Genomic DNA, 11434 nt, shown 5'->3' on the forward strand with positions numbered 1-11434 from the left:
GGTCAGGAGCCTCGAGGGTCTGAGTGGAAACATCTCACCCATCCTGGCCCTCATGTGGCACCAGACCAGCCCCAGCTCCCAAACCTATGGTTTCCCTAAAGACAGTCCTGTGAGGAGGGGCCACTAGGCAGCCACAGACCCCAGGACCACCAGAGGGCATAGAGAGAAGCCCCTGCTGTGGGGTCGGGGTCCCTGCAAGCCTCTGGCTGGGCCAGGCACCAAGAGCACAGGAGGCCCATCACAGATGCAGAAAACAAACTTATGGTTACGGTGGGGGGGGAAGGGGGGGATAAATTGGGAGATTGGGACTAACATATACATATTGCGACTGACATATACCCACTGTATATAAAACAGATAATAAGGACCTACTGTATAACACAGGGACCTCTACTCAGTACTCTGTAATGAACTTAACGGGAAAAGAATCGAAAAAAGAGTGGATATGTGTATATGTATAACTGGTTCACTTTGCTGTACAGCAGAAACTAACACAACATTACAAATCAACTATACTCCAATAGAAAAAATTTTTTAAATGACCTGGAAATTTTAAAAAATAAAGTAAAATAAAATAAACTGTGAGAGCCTCAAAAAAAAAAAGGGCACAGGAGCCCCAGCCCAGGGGAGTAGGGGGAGATACTCCCACCCCCACTAGCCCCCTCCTGGGTCCCGCCCACTGTGTCAACACCCCCAGCCAGAACCCACACCCAGCCTGCCACGTGCCAGGGTGCCCGCCCAACTGCATAGCACCTGCCCCTGCAGCAAGGGGAGAGCTGTTCCCGACTGTTCCACAGCCAGCGCCCAGCTTAGGCACTCGGCCCACAGCCCTGCTCCCTGCCTCCGCCTCACCTGCCAGCGCTGGGCCCAACTGAGAGGTGCAGAGGTCTCACACCTGCCACCTGTGCCGGCAGAAGGACCACCTGTGCCTACAGCCCCGAACTGCTGCTTGTCCCCGCTGCCTCAAGAGGCAGAGGCGACAAGCAAAGGTCCCAGAAGACAGCCAGAGATGGGGTGGGGCTGGCAGGGAGGCCAGGAGCACTCTCCTGAGCCCTGAGGATGCTGGCACACAGGCCTGCTCCCTGCCTGCAAAGGCCACCTTGCACACAGCCACAGACCAGGTCGCCATGTGCAGCCCTGAGGGTCCTCTAGACCAGGGAGAAGGGCATGTCCCTGCACCCAGCCTGCTAGCTCCCCATGTGTTCCCCAGAGACCCCCCTCCACTCCCGAAACCACTTGGTCCGCTAAGCCCCCTCGGGTCTGCTTCCCCCACTTCATGCCCAGGGCAGTGCTCCCAGGTCCAGTCCACACTGGCAGGGCCAGCTGGAGGCCCCTGCCTCTTGCCCACCCTTTGTGGAGACAAACCTGGAGGCATGACGAGGGTCAAGGCGGGGAAGCACTCGCCCGGGCGTCGTGGACGAAGGACGCGGGTCCCTGCTCTGCCCCCAGCTCCCACCCAGCGTGGCAGCAGCTTGAAGCAGGAAAGACAAGAGCTCTCCACCTTCACCTCCCACACTCGACAAGCAGGTCCAGCCCTCCGCTCAGACCAGCCTCAACACTGCTGCCCACACCAGCAGAAGAGCAGCGGCGCATAGGGAAGGCCCAGAAAGCCACCGTGTGCAGCCTCTGAGGACCTGTGAGATGCAGCCCCACGTCCAGCCTGTCTGGTCCACCTGTGACCTGAGTGGGCACAGGAGCCTCAGACCAAGCAGGGGGCCTGGGCACAGGCCTGGACCCAAGGGCACTGGCAAACAGACCACAGCAGCCCAAGAGCACACACTCCCCAGGCCCCCAGAGGCAGAGAAGCTGGGCTGCAATCTTAGGAACCCGCCACCCTCCAGGATCACGGAGGCAATGCCAAAAAGGCCGGCAGCAGGCAGGTTGCTGCTGGCTGGGGGAGCAGGGGTAGTGAGGGGCTGCGCCTCTGACTCACCAAACCTCAGCTTCCTGCTCCCCTCCCCCTCCCACACTGACACTGAGAGGAGGTGGCAGACAAGACAGGGTGGGGGAGGACAGGTGTCTGCTGGTGCCTCACCTACCTACACACACACACACACACACACACACACACACACACACACACACACACACGAAGCCCCCAGGGTCCATCCAGGCCCACTCCCAAGGGCCCCCCTCAACAGGCCCAGGCTGGCTCACCCTGAACTGTGGCTCCTCCCCCAGGGCCAACTTGTGTGCAGCCCCAAACCACCATCTGGGCTCAGCCCTGGCTGGCACCCAGGGCTCACCCAGTCCTTGCCACGAGGCAGCAGCAGGAGGAAGGAAGGGGGTGTGTGTGGATGGGGACGGTAGCCTCTGCCCCATCTCCCTCCCAAAGCCAGTGGGCAGGTGGCCTTCAGGGGGCTGCTCTCCACAGCCTCTCCCCAGAGAAGTGGGCAGAGTGGCTAGCCACTGGCCACTGCCCACCCTCCCTACCCCATTCATCGTGTGGAACGTCTACTCCCACGTGCAGGGCTCCACCCTCCAAAGAACTGAGCGCAGGCTTTCCTGGAGGTGTCCAGGCCACCTACAGGGTTGGGGTGGGGGGAGGGCACTAGGCAGGTGAGCAACCCCCCGCCAGCTCCTCCTCTGGGCCATCATGGTCCCAAACTTGGCCCTCAGGTCTCAGCCCAAAGAGCGTCACCTCCTCTAGCCAGCTCTCTGCACCCTGCCCAAGTATGGGGCCTGCAGTGGGACCCCAAGAACCTCCCACCCTCTGCCAAAGCCTTCTGGGATTCCTGGTGCACCTGTTGGCCAGCTGAGCCAGACAGGAGCTCCATGAGCAAGAAGCTACATCTCCGCGTCCAGCGCTGCACAGCCCTCGGCCTAATTAGGGCTTGCTGATCACAGACAACCGCTGCACCACCCTCCCCCCACGGTCAGCCCCGCTCACACCCCATAGGCAAACAGGTTCCTCAGTAGGAAGTCCAGGGCAGCTTCCGGAGCCCCAAGGCACACCAGCGCTCGCCGGCCCTCCCTGGAAGGGCGCACCGTGGATGTGTCCTGACTCCCTCACCCTTCTCAGAGACCCCAGCCCATGCCTCAGCTCTGTGCCAACAGGGGCCGGGCTGCAATCTGGCTGCTGGCCTGAATCCTGGGGGTGGGGGTAGGGCTCTGCCACATCTCCCAGTGTCCTCCACCCAGTAGAGCTCTTGAGGCCGTGAAGGGGACCTACAGCAGCTGAGTCCCCTGCCCCACCAGAGGTGCCCCACCTTGGGGTAGACAAGAGAGAGGACACCTCCACCCCATGGTGACAGGACAAATCCAACCAGCACAGCCGTGCGTCACAGGGCGGGACTCGGGGGGGCCCTAGGAGGAAGGGCACAGAGGTCCCCTGAGACACAGACGGGGACAAGAGCTGTGTCCCCACAGCCAGCCCCAGGGCGGGGAACACAGAGCTCACGTCCGTCATCTGCTGGCAACGCCGTCACCAGTGCCAGGCTCCGATGCCTGGGCCGGCCCAGGCCAGCATGTGCTGTGGGCAGAGGAGAGGGAGGATGGCAGCCTCCTCTGCCCGCCCCTCCCCACACCCAGCACACACGCCCTGAGACTAGCTGGGCCGGGCCCGTAGGAAGGATGGCACCGTCCTGCTGCAAACTCAACCTCCCACCTCAACACAAACCTCAACACACGACAAGTGCAGAGGGGCTGCAACCTCTCCAACCTCCCCGGTCAGACCCGACTGGCTCTGACCCAAGGACTTGGACCCTTGGGCTCCCAGGGTGGGGCTGGGAGCCAGCCAAGGCCATCCCAAACAGCCCCAACCTGCTCCAGAGAGAGGGCAGGAACTTGGGTGGGGAGAGTAGATGCGGCTGAGGAATGTGGCCAGCTCAACATGGTCAGGACCAAAAGAGGCCAGGCCAGGGATGGAAAGTCTTCTTCTCAGATGTTTGGGGGTGGAAACCCCAGCACCAGAAGAGGGGTCCAGCCCCTCCTCCCTGGCAGATATGCACTCGGCCATCTGGTCAGATCAAAGACACACTCTGGCACTGGTCACACGGTGTAAGATCAGCTGACCACCATCAGGGCACTCCCAGGCCAGGAACTGGGCAAGGCAGTCTCTCTGGCCCCCACGATGTCCCCAGGGCTGGGCCAGGGTGCAATACAGGCTAAACCCATGTCCCTAGTGAAGGAGCTCCCCCAGCTCACCAAGGGAGGAGCCTACACCTTCTGAGATGAATGAAAGGGAACCACCCAAGCTCCTCCCTGCCCTCCTGCCTGGAGCGGTCTGCCAGGTAGTAACCGTGAAACCAGGGTACTTCCTCAGTTAGGACTCTGGGACTCAGCATCCAGAAGCTCCAGACAGGATGTCCAGATCCAGGCCAAGGACAAGCCTTCTACCACTCTTGCACTCTCCACTGAACCCTAAAGACCCTATGTCTTGCCCTAGTGTCCTAGGCTTGCCAGCACGCACGGGTGCCCACTGTCTGTGCCAAGTGGTGTCCACACACTGGCTGCTCAGCATTAACAAGACACCCATCACCTCCTGGAGCCTCTGTGTGAACAGCCCCATGTGTGTATGTCCACCTTGTGCTCACAGCAGCCTGGGAGGTCTGTGTCACTCACCCTACCCCCAGAGGAGGAAGGTGAGGTGCGGAGGGCCGAAAGACTGGTCCAAGGTCACAGAGGTATCACACGGCAAAGCAGGGACCACTGAGCCTCGTGCGGTGCTCCTCTGCTTCAGACTTCCCCACCACCTCGCTCTGCCCTCAGTCCCACAGCCACGATTCCAGCTCGTGGGCTTGTTTCTCACAGGGATGGACCAGTCATGCCAAGGGAGGCCCTGAGGCTGGGTAGCCAGCCAGCAGCTGACCAGCTCCAACCCCGGAAGACAGTGGTTAGGGGGCTCCATGGCCCCCCAGCCCTACTGAAGAGGACACCTTGAGAATCACTCCTTCCAGTCACTTGGGGTGAGCAGGTGGGGTGAGCAGGCACTGTGGCCGCCAGCCTTCTCCCCTGCTCTGCTCAGAGGCCACACACACCTGGGGTGCCCACCGCCCGTGTGGCTCCAGCCAGCTTGTCACGGAGCCCACCCATGCCTCCTCTCACCTCCCTCACATTCACTCCAGCTGCCACCACCATCAGCATGCCTCCCACACTGCCCTCAGCGTCCTCAGCCTCCAAGCTCACTCTGCTCATGCAGCCCCTGCCCTGGCACGCAGCCTGGGGGCCCTCACGCTGGGGCAGCACCTTGGCCAGCCTTGTCTCCCTGGATCCAGTGCACCCTGCTGCTGCAGTTGGCATGTCCTCCTCACTGCCCCCTCTTCACATGCCCTGGAGCAGACGGCTCTCCCTCTGGGCCTGTTCAACACTGACGGTGAGCCTGCCACGTGCAGACTGCAGGACGAGGACAACTGGTCCTTGCCCACAAGAACACCCTCCCTGAAGGGAGAGACATGCTCATGACTGAGGGTGTCGGGATGGATACGACAGGAGGAGCGGAGAGGAGGAGTGAGTGTTGAGAGAAAGGGCATGAGGAGGGTCTGGAGAGTGTGGAGTCCAGCAGGTACAGGCTCAGCAAGAAGAAAAGCAAAGAGGAGCGCAAGTCCAGGTCCTGGATGGTGACAGAGGCAGCTGGGGTGACAAGAAGCAGGGTAGACTGGGGGTCTCGACCCCACTCTCAGGCTCAAGGTTCAGCCCCAGACTGACCACACAGCCACCCCACCCCACCAATGACACGCGTGCCCTCCTGCAGTTTAGGATCTGAGACCCCAGCTTAGCTCTGGGGTAGCCTGGGTGCGAGTCCCAGCCCCTCTGGGGGCTCAGACCAGGCACTCAATCTCTCTGCCCTGACTACACTCTACACATGGGGGCAATGACAGAAAACCTCGGTGGGCTGCTGGGAGGAAGAAGTGAGATCACGCACACAAAGGGCTGTGCAGGGCCTGGCACGCTGAGTGTACACCCCAACGCCGCTGTCTCCACGGCTGTTGCTGATGTCACTGTCAGGCTGTTTTCTCCTACCCCCTGGGCTGAAGGGCTCTCATAGACACGGGCGCTGACCCTAGACACGGACATCCTGGCCATCGGCACCAGTCACCACACCACTCTCCCACCCAGGGCTTGGCTGCAGGCGTGAAGTCGGCAGGCGCTCCTCCAGGAACACTCCTCTCTCCTCTCCACAGCTCCTCCTGAAGTCCTCCGAGTTCCAACTCAAACACCACCTCTTCGAGCAGTAGTCCCTGAATCCCACCCCTTTTCTGCATGCTCCCCAGCCTCCTGTACCTGAGACACGGCACAGGGGCCGGAGGCTCCAGACCAGAGGCACTGGGGGTCAGAGGAGGGGCTTGCAAGTGAGCGTTCCGTGCCCCTGGAAGCAGAGCCGCCCGGCAGTCCGCCAAGGCTGAGAGAGCCCATCCCACCCAACTGGGAGTCGGGAGGCCGAGCCGCCCCAGGGCCCTCCCACCTCCGGGGCGACGCCGAGGCGCTGTCGGCCCGGTTCTGCGCTGACTGGGGTGGGCAATCTCGGCCCGCCCCGTCTCGCCGCGCTGCCCACCTCGGGGAGGTCGGCCCTCCGTGACCCCCGACCCCGGACCCCGAACCAGGGCGGCAGGTGCCCGGCTGACCCTGGGGCTGCCCCGCCGCCCCGGCTGACCCTTCCCGGCTCCCGGTCCCCGGCCCTCAGCCCTCGGCCGCGCGCCGGCACTCACCGCGCGGGTGCGGCCCGAACGCCACCAGCACGAAGTAGTCCGCGAGCCGCGCCATGGCGAGAGGCGCGGGCGGGCTCCGCGGCTCGGGGACGCGAGGACGGCGCTCTCATGGCCCGGCCCCGGCCCTGGCCCGCGCACCCGGGACGCCTCGGGCCCGCTCCACGGCGGCGGCCAGGGCTCCAGCCGCCATCTTCCCAGCCAGCCGGCCCGCCCGGCCGCGCCGTGCGCCTGCGCTGCCTCGCCCCGCCCCCCTGTGGGCGGGGTCCGGAGCGAAGCTCCCTCATTGGACCAGCGGCGCGGGCTCGGTTCCCGGGGCCGGGATTCAGCCGCTCACCACCCTCAAGCGGTGACAGCGACGGAGGCTCGGGCGGGTCAGCGGCATGCGCGGGCCGGGTCAGAGCGCGCCTCGCCGTCGCGGCTCCCACGCAGGGCGGAGAGGGGTCGGGCTCAGCCTCTGGGAGCTCTGTCTGGGGTCCGCGCGGCTCCCGGGGCTCTCTCCCCCAGCGCTGTCAGTCTGCAGGAAGGCCGGAAGGCCTGGCCCTACCCACAGGTCTCCCAAACTGGGGCCCTAAGCCATCCCCTGGGGCTGCCAGCCTGGTGATAGGGGGGAGTACCCACCCAGGCCCTACCCTTGGGGTTCCCAGCCTGAGGAGGGCTCTGGCCCCACTTGGAAGCCCAGTCTAAGTGAGGTGAAACGCTTAACACATGTACTTTTACTATTTTAATTTCTATTTATTTATTTATTCGTTCATTCATTCATTTATTTATTTTTAACACATGTACTTTTTTTTTCTTTGCGGTACGCGGGCCTCTCACTGTTGTGGCCTCTCCCGTTGCGGAGCACAGGCTCCGGACGCGCAGGCTCAGCGGCCATGGCTCACGGGCCCAGCCACTCTGCGGCATGTGGGATCTTCCCGGACCGGGGCACGAACCCATGTCCCCTGCATCGGCAGGCAGACTCTCAATCACTGTGCCACCAGGGAAGCCCAACACATGTACTTTTTAAAAGGCGCGCTGCACGCCCTGCTGTATGTAAAGAGCCGCGTACTAGGCCGTGAGGCGCCGGGGCCCGGGTGCGCTGCTTGGGAGAAGGCTGCACCACTCAGGGTCCCTGACAGTGCCCACCACCCTCAGGGCCGGGGCCGGCCAGGGCCTCCTCCGCAGTGACACAGGGATGGACAAGGGGGACACAGAGTCCAGGGCAGAACACGCTAGGAGAGGAGATGGGGGTGGGGGGAGGGGGAGCCTCAGGGCTGCTCGCTGACAGGCTGGGAGGGGAAGGCAGGGTTGAACTTGTTTTGGGGTGACTTTGGCTGCTTCAAGAACCCACGAAGGAACAAACTGCTGGCGTTCCTCCTCCACCCCCTCGCAGGGGCCCGCCTGGAGAATGAGTGGAACACAACCCAGAGACAAGAGCTGAGGGGGAAGACCACCAGGCTCCCCTCCCTGCCCCTGGGCACATGCCCAGCCACAGCCTCCTCTGCTTCTCTATGGTACTGGGTAGATAGGCTGAGAACCCCTCCTTTTTGCCCCAGCTGTCTTGAGTTGGCTTTTGTCACTTTCACCCAAAAAGGTCCTCACCGCCACATTACCACACCACTGAGCTTGTGCATGGGCAGGCAGTGTCCCAGGGAAGGCCTCTGGCCCAGCACATGAGCCCAGGACTGACTCTTCCACAGAGATGGTGGGGACCCTGCACTCCATTTTCTTCCACCCTCATGCCCTCCTTGCAAGGAGCCCATTTCTTGAGCACCTTAGGGTCAAGGGTAGGTTTGGGGTCACTTCTAGACCATGATAGCCCCACTCAAGTTCCTTGCTACCACACTGTCCATGTTACCCTCAGAGGCACTCGCTGCTGCCCGCTTCCTCCCAGTGTGGCTCCAGTCACCTGTCATGCTGCCAACATCGTCGCCCCCCGCAACGGTTTTCACTGTCCTCACCTGGCAAACCCCAGCCCCGCACAGTCCCGCCCATCCGTCTCCTCGAGGCCTGCAGCGCCAGCTGGTGCAGAGTAGCCACAGTGACCCCGCGGCCCCAGCTGTGGATGCACTCTCGCCACTGCCCAGCCTGCTGACATCTGGTCAGCTCTGTTCTCTCTGCAGTCTCCTCTGACCCCCTTCCCGTGTCTCAGAAATGACCCCACTGCCCTCCTTCACAGAGAAAACAGACTTGCATCACCCCAAGTCTGCCCCCTCACCCCCGCCTCCCCCTCCACAGCGACCACAGAGGCTCTGCCCCTCCTGCCCCCTCTCCACCTCTGGCTCTTTGCTAGGTGCCCCCATCCTCAATCTTCCTCTCTATGGATCCTCGCCATCGGGATTAAACTCAGTCTCTCTCACCTGAAAACACTCAAGCAAAACCTCCCTAGATGTTGTCTGCCCAGCCAATTGCCACCCTCGTTTTTCCTGCTCCACGATGATTTCTCTCTAAAGCATTCCTCCAGGGGAACCTCTGGAGGTTCTGTGTGCTTCTTGTGTGTTTCCATGGGTGAGCGGTGCTCTGGGTGGCTCCGCAGAAGCGGCTCCTCCACCGAGGACCAGTGGGGGAAGCCCGTGGATTTCCCCTTTGGGGGCACATGAACAGTTACAGACCACAAGTGCCACGAGCTGTGCTGTGCAGGGGCTGTGGGATCACAGGGGGTCTCTGATCCAGTCAAGAGGGATAGGGGTGAAGTAAGCTCCCAGGCTGAGGCCTGAGGCCAGAGGACACCCTGCCCGTGGCCTGTCGGGGAAATGAGACCCTAGGCCTGCGGTGGCAGCCAGTGTTCTGAGAGAAAGAGTGCAGTGGCCGAGGGCCTAAGAGACTGCGAATTTGTTTCTATTTCTTCTTTATTGGTGGGGTGAGTGATACGGTCCCATGTGTTTTGGAAAGACGGTACTGGCAGCGCTGTGGAAGGCAGATTGAGGGAGGATGGGGGTGCTGGTGGGAGAAGCAGTAGCTGCAGAACCGGGCCACCCCTGGGGTCCCTTGCCTGCCCCTCTTCCCACGCTGTCCTCTCTCTTCACTCTCTGTGGTGATGCTCACCACACTTCTCACCTCTCAGAGCCTTGCCAGTTCCAAAGCTCCCCAGACTGTGTGCCAGGGCTGCCTTCTTTTCAGCCCCAGGCCCAGGACGCTGGAGGCCAGCAAGACATCCCTGCCAGGATGTCCCCCATGTAGCTAACCCCTCCCCCCACCCTCTCTGCCTCAGCAAACAGATGGGTGGGCTGACCCTCCTCATCGGCCCCCCTGCTCTGCTCTGTTTCTCTGACCCATCCTCTCTGTCCCCACTGCACCCTTCCTGCCAGCCCTTCAGCACCCACCTGCCTGCTGAATTCCACTTTTCTAATATAAATGTGATCACATCACCCACCCTCTTTCCGGTAAAAATAAATAAATAGAAACGAGAATACCTGCTGATGCTTCCCTACCACTCTTTAACACGGCAGGTGGTCACCACTTGTTGATTTATTCATCCAGCTAATGTTTGTTGAGCTCCCACGGGGCGTGCAGAAGGAGGGACGGAGAGTGACCAGGTCACTCGTGATGACCCGATAGAGGGAGCAAGACTGGGGCAGGGAAGACAGAAGAGGAAATACAAATGGATGCAGAGATGCTCAGATGATCAGAAATGCCTGAGTGTGTGATGGGATAATTGTCCCCTCTCAGAGGGACAAAGGGATGAAGAACCCTGGCACCAAGTCCATTATCGGTTGACAGTGCATCAGCTTTGTGGAGAGCAGTTTGGCTCCATCTGTCAACACAAACACGGGCTCACCTTCAGCCAGAATTCCCATGTCTGCGAAAGTATCCTATAGAGACACATCCATGAGCTCATGAAGAAGGGTTCTTGCTCTTGGAAGGCTTGGAAATCACCTAATTGCTTCCCAATAAAGGATCAATTAAGTCACAGGACACCTACATTTTAGTGTAGGATCAACCATAAGAAAGAATGGCAGTCTCTATGTTTACATATATTTTTACCTATATGTGCATATGTGTCTGTATATAGTGCACACACACAGGATGCAACCCCCCGTCAACAAAATGCACACAAGAGAAAGTCAAGAATGGGGCGCCCATCCGGACCTGGGAGAGGAATCCACCGGATGGCAGTGAGAGGTTCTCACTTTCTACTTATTTAAATTTCTTACAAAAACCAGTTAATACTTCAGTGATGGTGCGGGGGTGGGGAGGGTAGAGTTTTTAGGAATAGAGCTGCTAGGACCTCTTGAGGAGGGGTCTCAAAATCGCCTCTGGCCAGGCCCCTGCCACTCTCCGGCGCGGATATTTGGGAGGCGAGGCCCAGGGACCTAGAGGTGGTGGGCGGGACGCAGCCCCGCCGATCGCACGCCGCAGCACCCAGTTCTTTACCCCTCCAGGCTCAGGGACAGTGTCCCCCACCAGAAGGTGGCAGAGGTGAGGCTGGCCCGCCGGGGTCTCTGGCTAGCCGCCCGCGCTCCCTACGGCCGCCGCCCTCTCTCGGGCGGCGGGCGGAGTTGGGGTCCGGGCGGGAGCACCCCGCCCCGCCCCGCCGGCGCGTCCGGCTCCGCCTCCTTGGAAGACTATTTAGCCCCGAGGCGCTGAGGCTCCGGCCCCAGCAGGGCCCCGGCCGCCAGCTGACCCAGGAGGTTCACGCACCACCTGCAGGAGACTCGCCCGCCCGCTTCGTGTCGCTTCGTGTTGGAGACCCTCGCCGACCTACCGGCGCCAGCCCGCGCGCCCCGAGGTGCGGGCGGAAGCGGTGGCTCAGCCTAGGGCCGCCCCCAACACCTGCCCGGCTCACTGCCCCCTCCGGCCCCGCCCTC

At 61.5% G+C, this 11434-nt stretch overlaps 1 protein-coding gene across 2 annotated transcripts in view; it reads right to left on the reverse strand.

Annotated features, from left to right (window-relative positions):
• SBF1 (SET binding factor 1) overlaps positions 1–6803 on the reverse strand; it is a 28645-nt gene extending 21842 nt beyond the window's left edge. For both annotated transcript variants that reach the window (XM_079714805.1, XM_079714804.1), the window contains exon 1: positions 6648–6803. In XM_079714805.1, coding sequence (XP_079570931.1) covers positions 6648–6702 — 55 coding nt within the window. In that variant the 5' untranslated portion in view covers positions 6703–6803. The remainder of the gene's footprint in view (positions 1–6647) is intronic.
• Between the last annotated feature and the right edge of the window lie 4631 nt (positions 6804–11434).

The sequence above is a fragment of the Hyperoodon ampullatus genome (assembly GCF_949752795.1).
Source record: "Hyperoodon ampullatus genome assembly, chromosome: 11".
NCBI lineage: Eukaryota > Metazoa > Chordata > Mammalia > Artiodactyla > Ziphiidae > Hyperoodon > Hyperoodon ampullatus.